A 25634-nucleotide genomic window follows, 5' to 3' on the forward strand; every position below is an offset into this window, starting at 1 on the left:
ATTGTCAGCTGCTGTGCAACCTTGTTAGGCAAAGCAATGCTCAAGGCTACTCTGCAGGCCTCCGAAAAACAGAAATGCCTCAGTGTTAGGAAGCATGTGCCTCTGCCACTGACACCAAGCTTTCAGCCTGCCAAATGAAAAGTGCCTGTTGCTTGTTCCTCAGCGTTTCAGATAAACACGGGCTGTAAATAGACATTGCTTCACAGGAGATGATATATCGATTATTTTTAGAAACAGAAATTGCAGTGTGTGTGGACCTAAACAAGCAAGGCAAACAATTTGGGAGCGAAAAGAAAAGTAAACTTGCTTTGAATAGCAGGAGACGATGTTTTGGCAGCTGAGCAGGGCAAGAGCTTCATGAGCCGCTCTTTAATGCTGCGCTTGGTGTTGTTCTGAGCGTAGAGGAAACCTAGAAAATACATGATCGGTTCTGTTAGTGCCGTCTGCACAGAGGGACCCACAAGGCTGCAGGGCTCACCAGGCAAGTTGGGTAAACAGGGTGGGGACACAGCCAGCTAGCTGCTCAGGCAGGCAAACACAAGCAGTAGGTTATGGCCCCCAAAGTTGGTTTCCTTATTTACATCTTATATAAACTCCTTATGTGGGTTTAAAGGTGCTGATTATCAAGCAAACCAGAATTAAATGATTTTCAGGGGATGGCAAGAGTAAAATTTGGTGGCGTATTTCGGGTCTAAGATCAAAAGCATAACAAATACCACTGGAAAAAGTTGGATTGAAATTTCAATAGTCACACCAAAGTTAAGGGCCTGCAGCACAATCTTCTCATCACTCCCTTCTTTGATGACAAAGGAGGTGGGTGTTCTCATAAATCACTCACACAGCAATCACCTGATAGTACCTTTGCCTTCCCTGAAAGTGAGAAAATCAATGTCCTTGACAGGCAGTCTCATTAGCATATGTTGAGGAGTCCGGATATGTAGAAATCCTTCACATTTTTCACATGGTGACATTAATGAATGGAACTTATTCAAGTGAAGCCATTGCAAAGGAAACAGGGCCTGTTTTGAAAATGTTAACCCAGGATTAGAGCCTGGTGCAGTAGGAGTGCATCCATGACTTTAGGCAGTTGGAGAAGACTTAAGTGGTTGCTCCATAGGCAAGTCATGAAGTACTTGAGGCGACTTGCCATGTCAGGAAGCCATGACTTTCAATTCTGCAACATCTCAACTGCTCAAAATGCCTGAAAGCCTGCATCTGCCGATTAATGTGATTGCTTCCCCCGATTTAGTTTGGAAACCATCTGATCTAAAGCAACTATAAAAGAATCAATGACATTTGAAGTTGGAATTCTTTGTGATGGGGACCTGGCAAATATACCCTCTGTTCCATGTCTACTCCATTGTTCCTATTGTGGAATTTTAAGCATGTCCTGACCCTGAATCTAGAGATTGCTCTCCACCGCATCATGAGAACATACCAGCTAAAACTCTCACATGTGGGAGTAACAAAATGAAGAGGTATATATGCAAATCAAATCAGATCATCCTCTTGATTAAGAGCCCTCTTAAAACCTCATGCTGTCTGGGACCAAGGTCCCTCAGTCTGCCCATGATCTGACACTGTGTCACTCTGTGGTCCTTCATCCCCTCCTCTCCTTATTGCACTAGCTCATTGACCACTGGTCAAGTTGTCTTTTCTGATGGTGTCAGAGCTCATGAACCATCTTCCCAGGCTGGTTTTCTTAGCTTGTGTGGAACACCATTCTCTTATAACTTCCTCAGAATAGCCTCAGGATGTGGCACAAAATAAAAGGTCAATATATTTATATTGGCCATAGAAAGACCAACAACAAGTTCTGTGCTTAAGTCTGGTTTATACAGCATACATGTCAGTTTGCTTCCTCATTCTCTGTCTCTGCAAGAACCTTCTCACCTAAGCACTCCCTCCTTTGGAAATTCTGCAGCTCTGGGGTCTTAGATTTCCTCCTCAGGCAGGCTTGATGCATCTTTTTCTCTGTTGTTTCCTTTCTGCCATGGGGAGGTATGTGCTACATTCTTCTTAGTAGTCAGCCCTTCACCAGTTGTCAACATCTATATCCCCTGGTCTGCCTTTGAAACATTTCAGACACTTTCCTCTAGCAAATCGTCCCTTCCTGCCTCCTCCTGGCCTGTGGGAAGAGACTTCCTGTTTGCTTGCTCTACCAGCCCTAGTGCTCCTGTATCTCATCTTATTGCACCCTGTCATAGATAAGAAACAAAGAATTTGAGGAAGAAATGCTTGTTAGCCGAACACAGACCAATCCCAAGGGAGTTTCTATCCTGGCTCCTTTACATAAGTTTTGATTTCTCGACATCTAGCCAGATTCTGTAATTTTGTCAGAAATTCAATAAATGTTTCCTGTTGCTTAATTTTCTGTTTGTTTCATGAACTTTGGTATTTACCAGCTCAGGCTTTCTGTGAGGAGAGGAAAATTACCCCCACCCCAACTACTCACAACTGTTAATATTACCTCTGTTGCCCCACCTCTTATTTGGTAAGATCAACAAGTTGGTCACTTTAAATTAAACTTTATAAGTCCCTGCTTTTTACTGTTTCACTCTAAGTTGCCTTGTGGAGATAATTACACATTAAGCATCTATGTTTTATTTGTGAAATGATTTTAAATATCTCTTTTGATAAAACATTTTTTAATTTTTTATGAGTATGAAAATTAGAGTTACCTACCATAGACATATATTTTGATTGGTTGGTCCTTAGATGATGGTGTTATTTGGGCAGATTCTGGAATCTTCAGGGGATGGAGCATAAGTGGGTCCTACCTGGAAAATGTAGGTAACTAGGCCCATGCTTTCCTTGCTTACTTCCTGTCTCACTCTCTGCCTCCTGATTTGCCTTAAGATGAAATTGCTACCATAGAAGTGTACTGTCACTACCTAAGCTACTCCACCCAGCATGCCTTACTCACCATGATGCTCTGAAACTCTATAAAATCATGATCTCAAATAGCATTTTCTCTTTTAAATGATCTCCCTCAGGTATTTTGGTTTTAGTGAGGTAAAAGCAACTGCTAAAAGCTATTAGAGAGCAGCATGTGGCCATGGTTATTCTCTTCCTCTTCTCATCCTTTTCCTTTCTTTCTCTGATGTCAGGGCATGCTACACCTTTCTTCTTTAAAAATGTATTCATTTAGTATCCCAGCATGGAAGCAATCAGCCACAGGTTGTATCTCAGTGCAGAACTAGGGTTAGTTACTTAATCTCTCTCTATTTTACTTGTCCTCTTAAGCATCATAAGCTAAGCAAGCACAGTGTCTACTTCAAAAAGTTGTTGCTATCCAGTAGAATAACATATTAAATATTGGCCCAATGATAGTTCTGTAATATGAACCTAGTCAATGTTGGATATTATTTTTCTTTTTATATTAATATACCATATTCCTTCCAGCCCTGGAGCTTTTGAATAGACTGTTATCTGCATATAATCTTTATAATTTTGCTTCTCTTTCTTTTTGTCTAGTTCATGTCCATTCATCCTTGTGACTTCAGTTCTAAGATTATTCCCTGAGAAATGCCTAATAATAAAAAGCAAAAAGCATGAAGAACCTTGATATGTTCCTGTATCCTCCCTTTCTTTCTTCTATGGGTAGTATACAATCACATATATACAATCACATATTCAAAGTATACCTTCCTATTATAGTATAGTATTGAAGAATGCTACATTTAGTAGTCAATGAACAAATGTTATTGGGTGTTCTGTCACTATAGTAATAATATACCTGAATAAACAATATAAAGCAAACTATTCCAAGTACAGAAAATAACCAGTATAGAATTATGGTGTGTAGCAGAAGAGAAGCCCAAGAGGTGAGGCTGTAAGTGTTCTTTCTGCCTTGTGGCATGATCATCCCAACAGGGTTCATAAAGATGAATTTCAAGCTCTCTGAGCTGAGATCCAGACATGAATGAGGCTTTTGCAGTAGCTGGAAATGGAGAAGTGATTTCTGTGCATAGCAAGGAGTGTTTTGGGAACCTATATGAGGATTACAGGGTAGCTTTTTAAGCACTGGTTGGGAATTGCATTCTCAAGATGGGGTGTCATAATGCATACAAGGCAGAAGATGCTTCAGGGCTAAGAATAAATGATAACAGAAGTACCAAGTGTTCAGCAGTGTTGAAATTACGGCACAGTATTACTACACACACACACACACACACACCCTTACCTTTAAAATAAAATAAAAGGCATCAACTGTGTCAAAGGCTTCTATCATTCTTATGGGCTTTGGATGACTACACTGGAGAAAGAATAATTTCTGAGAGTGAGGACCATCCTCATGATAACCCAAGTTGACATAACTTAATAGGAAATTAAACAGCGGCTACAAATACACTAAGTTATACTATAGATTATATTTTAGAATAGTATGAATTACTGTAAAGATACTCAATGCAACTCAAACTTTCTACATCATGAGGCAAAAAAAGTGCCAGTTATACTATGAGACATCACCTGGCCTGTATCAGAGGTGACCATGCATGACTCATTATCAAGGAAAAGGAATTGATAGAAACAGATTTCTAAGATGGATACAGATATAAAACTGATAATAAATGGTTTCAAAGAAAATGATGACTAATATTGGGGAACTTTGCAGAAATGGAATTAAAGCAACACAAAGAAGAAAGAAGGTATAATGTGAAATATCTGAAATAAAATAATTCTAAGAGCCTGACTATCAGGGAGTCTGCTATGGGACTGTGCCTCCTAGAATTGGCTGCCTAACAAGACCTGAACAGTGACAATATCAATAGACATGCTAATGTAGATGGAGAGAAAAATCTCTAAAGGTCCATTCCCTAGACAAAGAACTACAGTAACCAGTGAGTGTCATGAAAGGAGAATTACCCTCTCCCAGCTAAAAGCCTCCTAACTGGATATTCAATCAAAGTGGTCAGCCTGAAATCACATAAACACAAACAACAAAAACAGACTCAGCAACCGTTATTTGTAAATATATGCTGGTCTACGTGTATGTGTGTATGTCTGTGTGTAAAATGAATAAAACAAAAAGAGGTCATCAATTTGAAAGGAAGTGAGCTGGGCATGGAAAAAACTGGAAGGAGAAGATGTGGGAGGAGTTAGGAGCAGATAAGGGAGAGAAAAAGTGATGTAATTATATTTAATTAAAATTTATCTTAACATTACAAAACCTCATTTTGTTAGAGTGATTTACTAGCACTTGGGGGATTGCTAATGAATGGGTTATGAAACTTGAGCACATAACAGAAGAAATAAGTCACCAAGTTTGAATAATAAAAATAGATAATAAATAAAAGTCTTCAGACTGGTACAAAGTACTAAGAATGTAAAAATGACTATAGAATAAGAAGAGGAGATGGCAGTGAGCTGAACTCAAGAAAGCCAGTAACAGGGAGGATTAATGACCAAAGGGATTAAGACTAGGCTGGTGTAACCCCCAGAAACAGCTGACCTGACAAGGGTTAGCTCTTGAATCCCAAACTGATGCCTGGGAATCCAGCATGGGACTGATCAAGACCCCCTGAATATGGGTGTCAGTGAGGAGGCCTAGGTAATATATTGAGCCTTGGGCAGTAGATCAGTATTTATCCCGGGTATACAAATGGACTTTATACTCACATCCAACAATGTGAGATGCACTCTCACCCTGAACTCTTGGGGGAGGGTCTAGGCCCTGCCCTGGATGAAATGACAGACGATGGATACCCCCATTGAGGGCCTCACTCTCCCTGGGGAAATGAGGGGATATTGGGGAGTTGGGGGGAGGGCATGAGAGGAGAGGAGGGAAAGGGAGAGGGACCTGGAACTGACTTGTGAAGCAACCTTGTTTCTAATTTAAATTTAAAAATAAATAAAAAAAAAGAAAAAAAAGAAGAGGAGATGGGTTTTTGAAGAAATAATGGTCCAAATGTTTCCCATTTGCTTAGAAATATCTGTTGAAGATCAGCAGTTTTTTCTTTTTTTCCCATTTTCCCAAGAATAAATGATTATTAAAAAAGCATGCCACAATGGATAGAAATCAAAATTCTCTCCCACAATTTCGTGCCTTGGGACTATAGAAATGTCACTGTCCCTGCTCCACATCTTTAAATTAACATCCTCAGGTCACAACAATAAGTCTTCACAAAGGGGACCCTTTAGAAAAAACAAGCTGTTTCCTCGGCTCATATTTCCTGATTTTTGTAGCATGCACCAGCAATCTATCCAAGAAGTATATATTGGGGAGTAAGGAGGCGATTCCCCAGCAAGCCCACAATTGTTGACAGCCATAAGATTAGAAACAAGCACAAAGGGATAGGTCAACATACTGGCAAAGAATCCTGTGGCAACTTGGGAGTAACTTTTCATTTCACTCGTGGTAGAGACCCCACTGTCCAGTGCATAGGTATTGACGAGATAAGCCCGTGAGTTTCAGAGTCACAAGGAAATGTCACCTAAGAAGCGAAGAATTAGACCTGCAAAAAATTCTTCGATGCCTTCTTCCCGATAGATGGTTAATATGGGGTCACACAGCCCACAGTACTCGAACTCTCTGCCATTGAACTGTACCATAGATCTTAGAGAGATCACGTGGGAGGGATGTGTAATAAGGGTAGCAGCAGAACGAGCAATCATCTCTCCAGTTGCCTCTTTGATAACTCGGTCGAAGGAGGAGGGGCCTTCCTTTTGTACATTTCCAGGTACTAACTCTTCAGTTTTCTCACACTCCTGGTAATGCTGCAAAACTTTGCCATGAACCAAAGTTCCAAGGATTCCTAACACAGTCTTGCAATTAATCCCGTGAACAACCCACACCTCCCATCAATGCTTGCAATGTGCTGAGCATAACAAAAGAGACCAGAAAGATGACATACTTGTCGTTCAAATTGATGGAAGAGTCTCATATCCCACCTGGATGAGCACTTTCATGTACATGAGTGACTGGGACAGGATGGTGAGACCAGAGCCCAGAAGCACCTGACTGGCTGGGTCCACCATGATGACACCTGTGGACTGACAGACAGACTAAGTCACCAAGCAACACAGCCTGTTCCAGATCGCTGTGCACTGGCTTCACTAGCCTGTGGTGGCTGAAGGTCAGCATTTTTTTCAACCCCAATAAAGAAAAACTGAAGAAGAAATACAGAGAACTACGAGTTAAAACAATATTATTAAAAAATTGCATATGAGGGAGAAATAAAATGGAATGGTGTATTGTGAGATACAGTAGAGTTTGGAGGCTGTAATGATGCCTCAATGATTTCAGGTTGAATAGCACCAAATCAGGTGTCTATAGTCATTCAAATCAGTTCTTTTGGAAAATTAAGGTGAAAGCATGGCGTCTTTTGATAAGGCAAAGGTACAATAATGCATAGTGAATACAGCTGTATTATAAAATATGACAAAGAAGTATAGAAGAAGGTGAAGAAACCAAGCTCAAAGGTGCAGATAACATACTCAACAAAATCATAAGAGAAAACTTTCCCAACATGAAGAAGGACATGCCTATGAAAGTATAAGAAACTTACCGAACACCAAATAGACTCTACCAAAAAAAAAAGTCCCTCACCACATAATATTCAAAACACCAAACTCACAGAATAAAGAAAGAATATTAAGAGCATCAAAGGAAAAATGTCAAGTAACATATAGAAGCAGACCTGTCAGAATTACACCTGACTTCTCCATGGAAACTCTGCAAGCCAGAAGGTCCTGGATAGATGTTCTACAAACACTAAGAAACCACAGATGCCAGGCCAGACTACTATACCCAGCAAAGCCTTCAATCACTATAGATGGAGAACAAGCTATTCCTTGACAAAACCAGAATCACACAATACATATTCACAAATCCAGCCCTAAAGAAAGTTCTAGAAGGAAAACTCCAACCCAAGGAAGTTAAGTACACTCACAAAACCATAGGCAATAGATAATCCCACTTTACCACAATACAGAGAAGGGGGGAAAACTTCACAAACAGTACCACCAACATAAACAAACCCAAAACAAATAAGAATTAACAATCAGTGGTCATTAATATCCCTCAACATCAATGGTCTTAACTCACCTATATAAAGACACAGGATAATAGAATGGATATGAAGACAGGATCCTTCCTTTGGCTATCATACAAGAAACACACCTCAGCCTCAAAGACAGACTATACCTCAGAGATAAGGTTTGGGAAAAGATTTTTCAACAAAATGGCCATAAGAAGCAACCTGTGGTAGCTGTCCTAATATTTAGCAAATTAGAATTCAACTAAAATTAACCAAAACAGATGAAAAAGGACATTTCATATTCTTCACAGGAAAAGTCCATCAAGGTGAAGTCCCAATTCTGAACATCTATGCACCAACTACAAAGGCACCCACATTTGTAAAAGGAACATTACTAAAACCGAAATCACACATAAAACCTCACATGCTTATAGTGGGAGACTTCAGCATTTCACTCCCACCAATGGACAGGACTACAAGACAGAAACTTAACAAAGAAATAGAAGTTATGGCACCATTATGTCTAACAGACATCTATAGAACATTCCATCCAAAAACAAAAGAATATATCTTCTTGTCAGAACCACACGGAACCTTCTATAAATTATATCACATGCATAACAATAAAGCAAACCTCAACAAATACAAAAAAATGGGAATAACCCCCTGTATCTTATCGGATCACCATGGCTTAAAATCAGAATTCAGGAACAACACAAATTGCAGAAATCCTACAAACTCATGGAAATTTAACAATGTTCAACTGTATCACTCCTGGGTTAAGGAAGAAATAAAGAAAGAAATGAAAGACTTCCTAGAATCCATTGACAATGAAGGCACAGCATACTTAAACCTATGTGACACTCTGAAAGCAGTGCTAAGAGGAAAGTTCATAGCACTAAATGCCCACATGAAGAAAATGGAGAATAGCCACACTAGGGAATTAACAGAACACCTGAAAGTTCTAGAACAAACAGAAGCAAATTCACGTGGGAAAAGTAGACACCAGGAAAAAAATCAAATTGAGAGCTGAAATCAATAAAGTAGAAACAAAGAAAACAACAAAGAATCAATGTAACAAAGAGTTGGTTCTTTGAGAAAATCAACAAGATAGATAAAACTTTATCCAACCTAACCAAAAGGCAGAGAAAGAATATGCAAATTAAAGAATCATAAATGAAAAGGGGGACACAACAACAGACACTGGGGAAATCCTGAGAATCATAGGTCATACTTTGAAAACCTGTACTCCATGTTTGGAAAATTAAAAGGAAATGGACAATTTTCTGGATATGTATCACTCACCAAAATTAAATCAAGAACACATAAGCAATTTAAATAGACCTATAACCACTAAAAAAATAGAAGCAGTCATCAAGTCTTCCAAGCAAAAAAAGCCCAGTGCCTGATAGTTTCAGAGTAGAATTCTACTAGAAATTCAAAGAAGAGGAAATACCAAATATCCTCAAATTCTATCACACAATACACGCAGAAGGATCATTGCCAAACTCTTTTTTAATTACCTTGGTACCAAACCACACAAAGACACAACTAAGATAGAGAACTACAGACTAATTTCCCTCATGAACTTTAATGAAAAAATATTCATTAAAATACTGCTAAATAGAGTCCAAGAACACATCAGAAAAGTCATCCACCACTGATGGGAGATGCCATTCTGTAAATTTGTCTCTCTTATTGGTTGTTGAATAAAGCACTGTTGGCCATTAGGAAAGCAAGATAGGTGGGACTAGGAGATGAGGAGAATTCTGGGAAAGGGAGGCACAGAGAGTCACGATGTAGAAAGCCAGAGGAGTAAGAGGTCCCAACCCTGTTCTCCAGTAAGCAAAGACCACATGGAAATACTATTAGTAATTATGGGCTTAACAATTAAGTCAGAACTAGCTAGTAAGAAACAAAGCAAACAGCCAACAGATTAATAATTAATATAGCATCCTGTGTGTTATTTGAAGGTTCAGACAGCTCATCAGGGCCAGGGCAGCAGGTGGGAAGACTACATGTTACACACCATGACCAAGTAGGCTTCATCTCAGAGATGCAAGGATGGTTCAACATATGAAAATCCATCAATGTAATCCACCATATAGACAAACTAAAAAAGAAAAACCACATGATCATCTCAATAGATAATGAAAAAGACTTTGACAAAATTCAACACCCATTCCTGATAAACGTCTTGGAGACATCAGGAATAACAAGAACATATCTAAACATAATAAAAGCAATATACAGCCAATCGATAAACAACATCAAACTAAATGGAGAGAAACTCAATGCGATTCCTCTAAAATCAGGAGCAGGACAAGGTTGTACACTCTGTCCATAACTCTTCAATATTGTACTTGAAGTTCTTTCTAGAGAAATAACACAACAAAAAGAGATCAAGGGGATACAAATTAGAAAGGAAGAAGTCAAACTTTCACTATGTGCAGATGATATGATAGTTCACCTAAGAGACCCGAAGAATCCTACCAGGGAACTCTTACAGCTGATAAATGCCTTCAGGAAAGTGGCAGAATACAATATTAAGAATCAGTGCCCTACTATATACAGATTATAAAGGGACTGAGAAAGAAATCAGAGAAACATTGCCCTTTGCAATAGCCACAAACAAGGTAAAATACCTTGTGGTTAACTCTAACCCAACAGGGGAAAAACATGTATGGCAAGAACTTTGAGTCATTAAAGAAATAAGTTAAAGAAGATAGCAGAAAATGGAAAGATCGCCCATGCCCTTGGATAGGTAGTATAAACCTAGTAGAAATGGCAGTCTTGACAAAAACAATCTACAGATTCAATGCAATCCCAGTCAAAATACCAGCACAATTCTTCACAGATCTTGAAAGGACAATGCTCAACTTTATATGAAAAAAAAGCCCAGGATAGCCAAAACAACCCTATACAATAAAGGAACACCTGGAAGCATCACCATCCCCGACTTCAAGCTCTACTATAGAGCTATAGTAATGAAAACATCTTGGTATTGGCACAAAAACATACAGGTAGACCAATGGAATTGAATTGATAACCCAATAGTAACCCAAACACCTATGAATACCTGATATTTGACAATGGAAAAAGAAAGCATCTACAACAAATGGTGTTGGCATAACTGGATGCAGCCACATAGAAGATTGCAGATGGATCCCCCCATCTATTGCCATGCATAAAACTTAAGTCCAAATGAGCCAAAGACTTCAATATATCCAGCTACATTTAATCTCTTAGAAGAGAAAGTGGGAGATATCTTTGAATGAACAGGTACAGGAGACCACTTCCTGAACATAATGCTAGTAGCAGACACTGAGATGGACAATTAATAAATGGGACCTGTTTCAAATCAGAATCTTCTGTAATGCAAAAGACACAGTCAACAAGACAAAACAACAGACCACAGAATTGAAAAAAAGATCTTCACCAACCCCATATCTGGCAGATGGTTAATTTCCAAATAAGAAGCTAGTCATCAAAACACCAAATAATCCAATTAAAAACTGGGTTTTAATGCTCCCTGGGGAATGGAGTGGGGATTGGGCGAGGGCCTGAGGAGGGATGGTGAGGGGGCAAGGGAAGAGGGGCAGAAGAGTGAGCTGGGATTGACATGTGAAGCAAGCTTGTTTCTAATTTAAATAAAAAGTGGGGTACAGAACTAAATAGAGAAATCTCAATTGAGGAATCTAAAATGGCTGAAAGACACTTAAGGAAGTGTTCAATATCCTTCAATATGGCTAAAATAAAAACAAAACAAAAAACCCCCATCAGTTTATGCTAGAGAGGATGTGGAGAAAGGGGAACACTCCTGGAAGTGCAAACTCATACAGCCACTTTGAAAATCATTATGGTGGTTTCTCCCTGGAAAATGGGAACCAGTCTACCTTAAGATCAAGCAATTTCACTCTTAAGCATATACCCAAAGGGTGTATATTCTTAAAACAAGGACATGTGTTCAACTATGTTCATAACAACATTAGTTATAATAGCCAGAAACTGGAAGCAACCTAGATGCCCCTCAACCAAAGAATGGATACAGAAAATGTGGTACTTTTACACTACGCAGTATTACTCATTGGAAAAAAACAATGGAATCTTGAAATTTACAGGTAAATGGATGCAACTAGAAGAAACCATCCTAAGTGAAGTAACCCAGTTACAGAAAGGCAAACATGGTGTGTACTTACTCATATACGAATATTAGACATAGAGGAAAGGATTGCTAGCCTACAACCCACACCTCTAGAGAAATAAGAAACAAGGAGAAATGTAAAACAGACATACATGGTGTTCAGGGAAGCAGAAAGAGACAAAAGCCCCTAAACAAATTGGGAGCATGGGTGAAAGATGGAGGAGAAAGAAGAGGGGAGAAGAGGAGGGGTGAGGAGAGCATGAGGCATAAGGAAGATTGACTGGGGAAATGAACAGAGGAGAGCAAGAAAAGACACATCAATAGAGGGAGCCACTATAGGTTTAAAGAGAAATCTGGCACTAGGGAATTGTACAGAGATCCACAAGTTTGACCCCAACTAGGAATCTATGAAATAGTGGAGAGGCTATGTTAAATGCTCTTCCCCTATAATGAGAATGATGACTACTTTAAATGTCATTCTCGAGCCTTCATCCAATAGGTGATGGATGCAGAAGCAGAGATCCACAGCTAGGCACTGAACTAAACTCCTGGAATCTAGTTTCAAAGAGGTAAGCTGTGACCAAGAAAGGGATCAAGACCATGCTTCGAAAACCCACAGAAACAGCTGACCTGAGCAAGTGGGAACTCATGGACCCTAGTCTGACAGCTGGTGAATCAATATAAGACCTCACCAGGCTCCCTGAATGTAGGTGTCAGCTAGGAGCATTGTGCAGTCTATGGAGCTTCTGGCAGTGGAACAATGTATCCCTAGTGTGTGAACAGACTTTGGAAGCCCATTTCCCATGGAGGATATTTTCTCAGCCTAGATATACAGGGTAGGGCCTAGGCCCTGCCCCAAATGACTTGACAGATTTTGATGATGCCTCAGGGAAGGCCTCACCCTTCCTGGGTGTGGATGGGGGACACGACGGGGGGGTTGGTGGGGTCATGGAAGGATAGATGGGATTGATATGCAAAATAATATTGTCATTGAAATAAAATTTATGTAAAAAGATGTGACAAAGAAATTGGCGTGATACAGATACACAAATCTTCAGATGGAAATATAAACATTATATAATTTTATAATACCTGAATTAATAGAAAAAACTTGCTGCCTATGTTTAAAACAAAGTATATTATCAAGTGTATTATATTTGTTTATGAAAATTTCATTAATGAAAGAGTATGAAATTTGAAAAGGGGTAATTAGAATTTATCAATATGTTGGTCTCATATTCGATATAGAATGAGACCATGTTAGCTGTATGTAGTCCTCAGAAAGTGAAGAAGAAGATACATTGCAATTTGTAGATGGTAGGACATCATTGAATGTAATACCAGGAAGTATGGCTAAAACTTCAGTAGAGGAATTAAATTGTCATACATAAAATATATAGTGAATTCAAAATAATTCAGGAACAGAATAGTGAGACAAAAGTTACTGGGGACCAATGCCAATGTTTCTAATTCATTACTGCATTCTCACCATTTTCACAGTGTCTGATATATAAGTTGTTCAATCTGTGTCCACCAAAGCATGAAAATAGACTATGTATCATTTTTATTTGGGAAGTCTAACATCATCTACATGGATATAATTAGCAGATTCATTTAGAATTTGCATAATTTACTCCCATACAGTCCTTCCCCACATCCTTAAAGAGTAGCTGAGTGGGACGCTCCTCTGATGGGGACAGTGTTGTGAGAGATAGGGGATGGCACTCTCTACTCTTCAGCAGTAATACTAAAAGGAAATCAGTGATGGTGAGGCAGTCCAAAAGTTGCCATAGTATCTCATCCCCAGAGAGACTACACACTCTCATAGATTAATTATGATGCATCTCATAGTCGTTTATACACTAATGTATTCAAAATGTGTATCATAAATGCATATTTGCAAACAAATGTTTTTGTTTTGTATAACTGTATGTTCAGTGGTTACATACAAAGTCTTTGCTTGGAATATCCAACATGTAACATTTACCCTAACCCTAACACATTGGATGCTTAGATTATTAATGTCGCTTGATAGCTCTGATTCTTTTAGGATAAAATTCTATTTGTTCATTAATTCATTTACTCAAATGTTTCTTCAGTACCTACAAGTTACTATCCCAGTACAATATATTAAAACATCTTATTTTTTATGGATCTTATATTACAGAAGGTAAAGGATAAATAGTAAATATAGAAAAGCAAAGTAAATCAGTTACACAATAGGTACTGGGATGTAGACTTCTTTTGGTAGATGTGGTGGAAGTTACATAGAGAAAGACATTATTTAAAACATGTTGGCTAAAAAATGCCTGAATGGAGGGCACTGTAGTCAAGTTTTATTGAACATCTATCAAGACAAGAAGGCATCACATCTATTTTCAATTATTTAGGCATATATTATAATATATATATACAAATAAAGACTAACACCATTATTGAACTATTTGAATCATTTATATCAACAACTTGCTAAAGTAATACTTCCTTTCTGTAATATAAAAAATAATGCTTTAAATTGTTTCACAACATATCCATGAAATCTAATGGTATGTTCATAAACTATGTTGGTAGAATTAAAACTTAAGCCAACTGCTTATCCTGTATCTATAAGCCAATGAAACCTGCTGGCATACTAGCATTTCAAAACTCCTGAAGCAAAGGAGTACAAAAAGAGTAAAAAATCACTTATGCACATCCATGTGACACTACATTTGAAGTATTATCAATGCCAGAGAATTCTCTGCTCTTGTGGGTGAGGTTTCATGATAAGTTTCTTTCATTACAGAAGACAAATCTGCTTCTCATAAAGCTGACTCCACTTTTGCAAGTGGTCATCTTTCATTTTTTGTCTTTTTTGATATACAAGAAATGCCATGGTATATAAATAACATGTTTCAATGCTGAAGGTGGACCATTAATTAAGAACTCAATAAGTACTGATAACGGTAACAGTGGAGGCAGTTCTTTCATAATGACAATTGTGCTTATCTTCCTTCTTTTGGCAGAGCAATGGATAGTGAATATTGCTGTTTGCTTTGGGATAAAGGTTCCTACTCTATCATTCATGACCTGTCCATCTTCTAACATAGGCTTGTGTATTATTCACATGTTTACTTGTGACTCCTGAGCGTGAGAATATCAGATAGAAGACAATGGTCAATCAGATTTTGAGAGATATAGTGTCTTTTCCTGGATCAATATCTATGACAAAAACTACAGGAGCTTCAAGGGCACCATGATTCCATCAGTGTTCTCCTTGGAGTCAGTGACAGGCTGATTCATTAGCAATGACTTGAGGGCTCATGGTAGGCTGTATATCTTTCACTAGTAACAAATGTCATCTATTGGTTAAAATATTTATTTATAAATGAGCTCATGAATTCTCCTTGCACATACATAATCTCTCTCTCTTTCTCACAGCATTGCATATTATCAAATTTGTTCCAGAAATTATACAGCACACAATTCTTCAGGGTTCATACTGTGGTAATTCTATTGCTGAAATGCCTGGCAATCCAGACAATTACAGTTGTTATTGACTTTGACACCTATCTTCAGTGGTTCACCAATAAGAAGAGTAACAAATATTATCATGGTTGAATATTTGAAGAAATAATTGTGATTAAATTTATGTCTCATTTTAGATACCCAATCTAGCTTTCCCAATTGGCCTGTTTTGTTGTTTTTTTGTGATTATAAAGCATTTACTTTCTCTGTTAGTTAACTAAGAGTCAATCAGCGTATCACCTAATTTGCTGGAAATAATCCATAGGAACAATGTAGATGAACACATTTGACACTACCTGGGAAACTAAAATCACCCGAATTTTCAATGATGAATCCTACCCTATCTATCAGACAATTGCTTTCCCCTGATTTCTGTCTTTCTTATTCCTCCTGTTTCATTCTTAACCTGTGTCTATTTGTCTTCATCTTTGTCTGCCCACCTTTCTTCTCTCTGATAAACTCTCCTTGCTTTCTCTCCTTCCTTGTCTCACCGTACCTCCCTATTCCTCCATGTGTCCATTCTCCTCTTTTTTGTTTCTGCTTTTACACTCTTTCTCTCTACTCTTGACTCAATTGACCATTCATTCATCTGAACTTGCTAATTTTTGCGTTGGTTTTCTTCTTAGTGAATCATTGTGAAATGAATTTAGTCAGTAGACTGACAACAACAATAATAATAATTTTAAGTTCCCTTGAGAAAATGTTAATACACAACCAAATAACCAAAGGGGCACCACTTTCCACATCCAACAAAGGGAGAACATGTTTTATCTGAAAACCAAGGGACTGAAAATGTTTTATATTTTGGATGCTTGTAGACTTTTAATCATTTGTAACTGATTTGAAATTTGAAATGTCAACATTCCTGATTATGGATGCTCATTCTGTACTCCAAATTCATTGAACCGTCCTGATTTACTAGAGAAACCACATCTTCTAGAGAGCAATACTGTTGCTTGGAGCAAAAAGGTGTCAGTTTCTCTTGGTGCTTTGTTTGATCCTCCCTCCCTCCCTCCCTCCCTCCCTTCCTCCCCTTCCCTCTTCACCTTCTTCCTATCACCCTCCCTTTCTTCTTTCCTCCTCCCCTTTTTTCCTCCCTCTCTTCCCCACTCCCTCCTTCTGATACATCCCTTCTTCCCTCCCTTCCCTCCCTCCCCATCCTTTCCTCCCTCCCTTCTTCCTTTCCTTTCCTCAATTCCCCTTCCCCTTTCTTTCTTTGCTCTTTCCTATGCTCTCTTCCTTTGCTTCCTCCCTCCCTCCCTCCCTCCCTTTCTCTCTTCCTTTCATTTATTTATCTTTTGCAGTACTAGCAGTCAGGCCTGTACTAGGCAAATACTCTGTCTGTGAACTGCATCTCCATTCATCCTTGGGATCTCTTAGGATTCCTCGCTGAAATTCGATTCCACATGCGAATTAAAAGAATGAATTATATGGGAATATCTCTTGTATGGCACTTTAGGTGGTATCGGAAGCTTTTTATAATTAGGTAGTGACCAAGTCTCCTTGCTGGTTGCTGTAAACTGCCCTAACAGCCTGTGATATCAAGCCCTTGAAGCTCCAAAATATCTCAATTTACAGGACACAATGCATAATCATACAGTGATAGCAACAGTGTGGTCTTCCAACATACATTAATGCAGTCATTGGTTGAAGGGCCACTTCCCTACACCACAAACACAACAAAGAGTGATGCATCATTTAAAATGATATTTCTATATTTCTAAAGCATAATGTTTGCAGGAAAGAAGAGGAAGCAGAAGGCTGGGTGGAGGAGGAGAGGAGGTCATTGTAAAGGCCACAATGAAGAGACTTTGCTGTGTCAGAGTGAAAAGGTAACTAGATTAAATCAGAACTCTGCACTGTTTATTTGTTAGACTGGAAAAGTAGCCTATTTCCACAGAGGCTCTTTGATCTCGCAGGTGCCAGGAAAGAAATAAGAACAGTGACTTTTGCTCTTTCCTGGTCTGGGAAGGAGGTTCAAATAAGGTACATACAGCTCCTGGCTAGATATGTCTCTGGTTAATTAGTCAGTGGATGATAGGAAAAATGTGCTTAAGGCTCAGAAACCAAAGCAAATGGAGTATCTATAAAAATAACCGCAAGCCTATTTTATACAGCAGTCACTAAGCACCCACACCAGTCTCTTATATGTTAATCTTGTAACAATAATCTTATTTGGTACACAAACATTAATCAGACCTACATATAAGGGTACCATGTCTCTTCCTCAAGCTAACACTTTCATTTCTACTCATTCCTACTTTTCAACTTTTTAAATATTAAGCATCCTTAATTATAGATCATTATTACTTCAGATTTTCCTTTGTGTTGAGGCAACTGAATTTATTCAGAAAGGTGATTATAGTTGAGTGAGATTGGTTCATTTGATAGTAAGAGACAAAGATACACTTTGAAAACTGTTTTTAGTGTATATTACTTTTATGAAGTTTAGCTTCAAATCTAATAGAATACTTATTATATAGCAGGTGATCTCATTCTGCCAACCCTATATACAATATGTGGTATGTATCTTAGTCACAGTCATGGTGATCCTGTGTTATAGTTCCTCTCTAATGTTACCTAATAACATAATGATAGAACTTTGGAGTAAAAACAACTTGTTTGAACTTGTTCATGCCATTCAAGCTCTCTCTCAAAGTCTCTACAGTTTTTAGTTTACCAGTTTATCATAATGGCTTAATTTTTACTCTGAAATGGGTAAAAACCTGCTTAGAGAGCAGATGGCTGATATTATAAATCCTGATTTATAATAATATATAATATAATATTCATAATATTTGACAGTATTCATTGCATGGCTACTCAGATCTAGTAAAATCACAGGCCTCAGTCTCATATAGTTTACATTTTAGCTTAGATAGCAAATGTGAATCCGGAGGAGTTAAACACAGAACAGGAAAATCAAACAAATTTCACCTTGGTGATGACCTTTCACTGAGGGAGGATGTAAATAAACAGCTCCTGAAATGCAGTGCTGGGACAAAGATGGACAGTCTTTTCTACAAGCCAGGGACATTACATGCCTTATTACATCATTATTCAACTTTCACAAGAGCACCATATGTGGTTAATATGAAAGACAAATTACAGTTGCTGACACTAAAGCCAGAGAGTTGTTCAGCGAGTGCACATGACAGTCCAAGGGTAGACCACCTATTCTTCTGTCCAAGCACTGGTATGACATTCTAAGTTGAATATTGCAGTAACGATGGCTGCAAGAAACACATGAATTCATTTATTCAGTGAGTCTCACAAGGCAGTCTTCACATAGAGGATATTTGCTTCCTGTCATAGTCTGATTCCTGTTTCCTTCCTCAATCTACTCTTAAAGCCTTAGTGATTCATATTTTTTTTGCTAGAAATGCTGGCTTTCATTTTATTTTCTAAGAGCCATCTATCATATTCTTAAGGGTATTAAATAATAATAATGCAGTTGCAGAGAAGGCACCAGGAGATTCAATTTATTCATCTGAAAAATGGAGCTAATAATACATGGCACTTACTAATCTCAAAGAATTTAGGGAATGAATGGAGTAGTTGTTCCTGTAAAATCATTCAAATATGCGAAAAAATAACATACAATCTATTGTATCTTCCACTGGGACTTTTCAGTATAGGTTCAGTCATGTTATGCTACTGTATTTATTCTTCATCATTTAACAATATGTCTTTTCTATAAAGTTATTAGTTGCTAATTTAATCAATAATTATTTATTGCCTATATGGCAAGGAGATACTGTGCTAGGAGGCATGAATGAGAATCCAATAATGTAATCAATGACACAAAGTGTCTGCAATCCATAATTTGCCTGCTCATTAGCATTGCCAGAGTGCCTCAGAAAATTCACTCCTGCCTGATTACCCCAGCGCAGTTAAGTCAGAATCAAAGGAGGAAAAATCCTGAGACTTCCCATTCTGTTGTTAGCCAGAAATGTTTCCTTAACAAGGTCCCTTTCAGAATTTTGACATTGCATATGGATTCCTGTTGGGCCAGAGCTAATGCCTTCTAATACTTTCTCTCTCTCTTAAGTTATAGGGCATTTGGTTTTAATATATATTTCACTGAAAACATTAGATTTAAGGCTCATGAAAACTTGTAATGTCCGCACCACTATGTGCATTCCTTCATGGCAATAATTAGGTCTGTCTAGCAGCAGCCCTTTTGGAACAGAAGTACTCTCATACTGCTTGTTTCACCCCCCCATATCACATCACAGTACGAATGCTTTGCTGCACATAGATTTATGATTTTCAATCCCTTATAGTTTTTTTTAACATGGACATTGCTCTGAGTTGAATTTTGTCTCTCAAATTTCATGTCTATCTGTAACCTCAGCATGTGATCCCCACTTTTGGAAACAATCTTTGAGGACAAAGTCAGTTAAAATGAGATTACACGGGATTATGGTGTAGCTATGTTTAATGTCTGGTGTCTTGTTGAGATGATACCCATAAATAGCATGGTAGGAAAGTTGGAATTTTCTATAAATTATCACCCATCAATGTAATTTTGAAAGTTGGGAATATCCCTGCTATATACATGACCTCAGGAAGTTTAGTTAACTTATGTAGCAATCAGAAAATAGCAAAGGTTTCAAATTCAGGCAGTTAGAGAATAAAATAATTGCAGATTATCAACTGACTTAATCAACTGAAGTGATGAACTCTTACTATTTACAATGTTGTTGGCCAAGGATGTGTGGCATTAATGATAATCCATATACAAATATTAATATAATTTAAGTTCAATTTATCAGTGTGGGTGGAAAGTTCCCTAATGATTTAATCCTACTGCCTCTATCAAAACAGCAGAAAATTCAGGGACAACAAATCAATGTCGTTAAGATGGATGTGGATGGTTTCTCCTACTAATTTGCTTCTTAGTAACTCACGTGTTAGGCAAACTCACAATGTGAAATATTGTCCTTGAATTAGGTAACTGTGAAAGTAGCTCAGCATTTTCATTTGTTAGACATTAAAACCTATAATGTTACAATTTATCATGGCAACTGAGAAGACTGCTGTGGCCAAGAAAAAGAAGGTCATGGCAAGTCAATACTTTCTGGAATCTTCTTACTACATAAGATGTATCTTTATCACAAAGAACTATTCATAGTAAAATTCATTTTCATCACACAGTCAAATTTAATATACAAATATGAAATAGTATCATGTAAAAATAGTTCTGGTTGGGGGAGTGCTAAGAGCACTGGCTGCTCTTCCAGAAGACCTGGGTTCAGTTCTCAGCACACACAGAGTATCTCACCAGTCACTGTAATTCCAGCTCCACAGGATCTGATGCCCTCTTCTCGTCCCCACCATCACTGCATATTTGTGGTGCACCCATATATGTGCAGACAAAATACCCATACACATAAAATTAAAAATGCATTTTAAAGAGTTTAATTAAAAATATATGCAAACTGGAAGGGAATAGCACTCAAATTTTTGTGACATTTGTCAAAAGCTTTATAACCTCAAGGTTTGCTGACTGAATGAACAATGGTGAGCTATTTAGGATATTGCCATGGTGTAATATCCTTCAAGCTTATGAATAGACCGACGGTATTTGCTAGGTTTATGAAACAACCATTAAACCCTTCAGTTATGAGTGAAGATGTAGTTAGGTATTACCTGCTTAGTAAGCCAAATTTCTAGGGTTCAGTCTCCAGAATCCTCAAAACAGAAACAAAGAGACTGTAAATTCCCTAAGATCCTCCAGGATATATTATTTTAAAAAAAACCATAATCTGCACATACTCATTCTGAGTAGACCTCATTGTAAATAAAATGGAGCTAAGTTTTTAATCCTGAAAAATTCTACTTTCACTCAGTTCAATTATGCAAATACCAGTTAATGCTTACGCTGTATTCAATACTCATTGGTGTGATTTCTAGGGATCTTCAGGTTTCTGTTGGGTAGAAGTTGAATTTTATATATAAAATTAAATCATTTTGAAAAATCATCTTCATTCTATATTTCTTCCTCCTATACCTACCTCCCTAATTCAATGCTTTGAAAACTGTGTTGGATAGATCAGAATCCTTGGCTCTTACACATCTATGAGGGACAGGATACAGGAATGTGTGCGAGACCAAAACCATCATGCTTTTAAAGTCTGTGATGACTAAACTGTAAATAACAGACTGCATATATTAACTGAATAAGCTTCAAAATTACTATTCATAAAGGCAGACACTGAATCTAGGTGTGCTTATCCCACCAAGGATACAAGCTTAAAATTGAATGTAGTCTATGTACAAAACTAGCTTGTAGATATACCATCATGTTAACCCACCTTTTTCTCCCCATCAAGATCTACAATGTTCAATACATGTTAGTTAAATATTTGATAAATGTTAATTGAATTTCTAAGGAGGAAGAATGGTTTTATCAGTAAACCATGAGTTTTTTCCCGGCTTCCCAGCACAACAACATTTCACTGGGACCACCTGAACTGCCAGACCCTATCAAAGCTGTCACCAGATGACAAAGGTCGTTAGAAAGCTGAAGCTTAAGGGTTTCAGGCAGTACCAGCCCTTCATGGTAAGTTTCTTATGTTAGAACACCAGTTACTAGGATTTTGGAATGACAGGAAGATGGCTAATATTGGCAATAAACTTCAATAGTGCGAGAAAGCAGTGCTGTTTAAAACACTATCTTCTCATAAGAAGTGATGGGAGTTATGAAATTGAGATAAGATATCCTTATGGAGAGAAAGCAATATTGTGCTCTCAGGGTACAATTTCATAGGAAGCTTGTGAAAATGACTTCCTGGGCAAGGGAAATTATGGATCTTATCTTATTTTCTGGCTGAGTAAATCCATTGAATTCTCTATGATCTCTGGATCACATGTGCACAGAGAATAGAAAAACCTGCCTGATGGACAGCAGCATTAATACAAAGATCTGCAGTCAGTGTAGGTGCTGTGACACTGAATTTAAAAAGTGTGAGGTTCATCTTGGTGGGATTCATATATACTTTATTCTCTTGTTTTACTTTGAAATTTTTGTACATCACAGGGCACTTTCTAATTGGACTGTTAAAACAGTCAAATGAGATTTGCATACTTCACACAAGAGAACAATCACAAACCTAGAAGATGCAAAGCTTAATTAATTGTTGGATGTCCAGCTGAGACTTTTTGACACCTCTTCTCACATTGAGCCTGTTTCCTTATGCCCTTGCTATTTAAAATGTGCTGGTCCATGCTGGTGAAACCCACAAGACAGCTGACTGGAGAAGGGGGAGCTCTTGAACCCCAGACTGATGGCTGAGACTCCATGAATGTAGTGTCAGCGAGGAGGCCTCAGAAATCTTTGGGGCCTTGGGTAGTAGATTAGTGTTCACCATGGCATACAAATGAACTTTGGGAGCCCATTCCACATGGAAGGATGCTTTCTCAGACTGGACACACGGGGAAGGGCCTAGGTCCTGCCCTGGATGAAATGATAGACTCTGGAGATCCCCCCAAGGAGGGCTTCATCCTCCCTGGAAAATGATGTGGGGATTGGGTGGGGGTCTGGGGGGGTGGTGGAGGGAGGAGGGGTGGGAGAGGGAGCTGGGTTTAACATGTGAAGCATTAATGTTTCTAATTTAAATAAAGAAATATATTGAGGAAAAAAATGTGCTGGTCCTTCAGCCCCGGCTGGTATCCCTTAAGAACTGCAGATGCTTTACATCCTGCTTTGCATTCCTGAAGCAGAATTTGCATTTTAATAACATCTTCAGGTGACTGTAGCACATAAATTTTAGAAGGTACCATATACATCATGCTATATAGTCATCTGGAATACCTCTAGTTTCAGATTGTTATCTTAATTGACTATGGAATGAGGGATAAGTAGAGGGCACTATCCTAAGAATATACTGCCTATCAATGAATCTTATCAAAACAAAACCATATTCAAATAAGATTGATACCAATGTCAGAGATTTACCACACATTAAGATACAAATTCTGAGTCATTTGTAGTGACACAGCTTAAGAATCACAGCACTGGGGAGGTTGAGGAAGAAACAAGAGTTATGGATATTCTGGGGTATTTAGTAACTTCCAGGCAAGCCTGGAAAACAGCTGAAGATCTTGTCTCAAAATACAAGAAACAAAACTAAAATTACAATGAAAACCTAATCAATAGTTACATAATAACGAGGTTAGAGACTAAATCCTTGTTTTGTTACATACTGTGTGACTTTAGCATCATAATTAACTAATGAGAAGCACAAAAATAGAGAGCTTACTATGAAAGACAGTATCAAGGCACCTTTAGAGTTGGCAGGTGAGAATTCTGTTAACTCATTATCTTAAGCAAGATACGAAGAGCGTCACGCTAGATATTTGCTAAGAAATAAAACAAATCAATTTTTTTCTGATCTTGTTTGATTGTCAAAAAAGTATATATCCCTTGGGCTGGAGAGATGGCTCAGCTGTTAAAGGCTAGGCTCACAATCATAAAATATATGTCCCTTGTAGCCCAGGATGGCATAAAACCAACAAGTCTCCTGCCTCCACCCCAAGTCCTAAGATTACAGTGTATATCACCATTCTCAGCACTAAAAGGGAATATTTTTTCATCATTACATGGTTGTTCACTCTTGTAATTCCACTATTCTAGAGGCAGGAGGATTGCTCTGAGTTTGAGGTCAATCTCAGGTACCAAACGGGATTTTGAGACAAAAGAAACTGAAGATGAAATACTTAAGAAGTTCACTTGGGATTTCCTCAAGTTAAGCTTTGGAAGTTATAAAAGAGATTTATTCCATGTCAGCTCTGATTTATGGCATTCTGCAGACTGGCACTGACTCAGGGTCACTTTAAATGTCCAGTGAATTAACCCATGACACCCTTGACAAAATGCATTTTTCGGACATCTTACCTTAATGAAAATGATTATTCATCTTTGTCCATATTCTAAAGGGCAATTGAGTTTAGTAATGATGTAATCTGATCATTCTCTTTGGGGACACGTGATATTTATCCATTTAAATTTTGAAAAATAAGCAAAAACATTCTTGATACCTGTGGGATACCCAGGAAGATGCTCAGATAATTTCCCTTCTCAAGATCCTAGACACCAGTTGATCTGCATTAAGTCTAAGGAGAAGGGACTGGGAGTGGGAGGTGATATGTAAGGAATCAGTGTCTTCATGCAGACTACCATTCCAGTCTCATTCTGATGATGTATAAGAATACTTTACTATGAGGGAATTCAGAGAAAATTAACTATGTTAACTCTTATATATGTACCTGAAATATGAAAAAACATTTTGTTTTTTAGTTTTTGAGTGAGTGAAGAAACATGAAAAATAAATGCTTTGCTAAAATATATCTAACAAAGTTGAGTTGTGATACGTTAATATCATGCCAATGTTTCTCATATGAAAATAACTTTCTAACTTCATCATGTATGACATGAAATTTAAAATTAGGCCTCACGAACCACTGGGATAAAAATATATGAGGCCAATGACAGTATGCTGCTCCTGGATTCAGAATCATTACTCTTTGTAGTGCTGACAAATGCTTAAAAGACAGGCTGAGAGCAAGGACTTAAAAACACAGCAAACTGTTCAAGGCATGCCATAAGCTTAACAGAGCAAACCAGAACTTAAACAGTGTATTTCCCTTCTGTGTACTTTTCCTTTTGCTTAACAGAACCATGTATAATTCAGTGTTTTGTTTGGCACTTTCAAATGTCCCTTTATTTCCACGGGAAAAACATTTGCAAAGCCAATGTGTGTTGAATAAGGACTTAAGGCTGGTCTGCCTGCTCAGCCAGGGTTGCTCATTACAACCTCACTGATTTGAAGGGCCATGTCTGTTTCCACCAAGTGACAGGAAAGGAAGCATTTTTTTTTGTTCATAATGAATACTAATGATATAAATTATAGGCCACAGTCTTTTTTCTAAATATTACAAAATTGAAACTGTTATTTTCAAGTAGATAATCTTTAAAGGAACTAAAATTACCTTAA

The 25634-nt window shown here is 37.9% G+C and overlaps 1 protein-coding gene and 1 pseudogene across 5 annotated transcripts in view; both read right to left on the bottom strand.

The window, feature by feature from the left end:
• The window catches only part of Kcnip4 (potassium voltage-gated channel interacting protein 4), a 1120502-nt gene that overhangs the window by 136391 nt on the left and 958477 nt on the right, over nucleotides 1–25634 (bottom strand). Inside the window, exon 2 of one of the 5 annotated variants that reach the window (XM_005068783.4) lies at nucleotides 308–409. The exons of the other annotated variants lie outside the window; for them this stretch is intronic. Coding sequence (XP_005068840.2) covers nucleotides 308–409 — 102 coding nt within the window. The remainder of the gene's footprint in view (nucleotides 1–307; nucleotides 410–25634) is intronic. 5 annotated transcript variants of the gene reach the window in all.
• LOC101823719 lies at nucleotides 6075–6981 on the bottom strand (annotated as a pseudogene).

The sequence above is a fragment of the Mesocricetus auratus genome, unplaced genomic scaffold, assembly GCF_017639785.1.
Source record: "Mesocricetus auratus isolate SY011 unplaced genomic scaffold, BCM_Maur_2.0 Super-Scaffold_100006, whole genome shotgun sequence".
Taxonomy (NCBI): domain Eukaryota; kingdom Metazoa; phylum Chordata; class Mammalia; order Rodentia; family Cricetidae; genus Mesocricetus; species Mesocricetus auratus.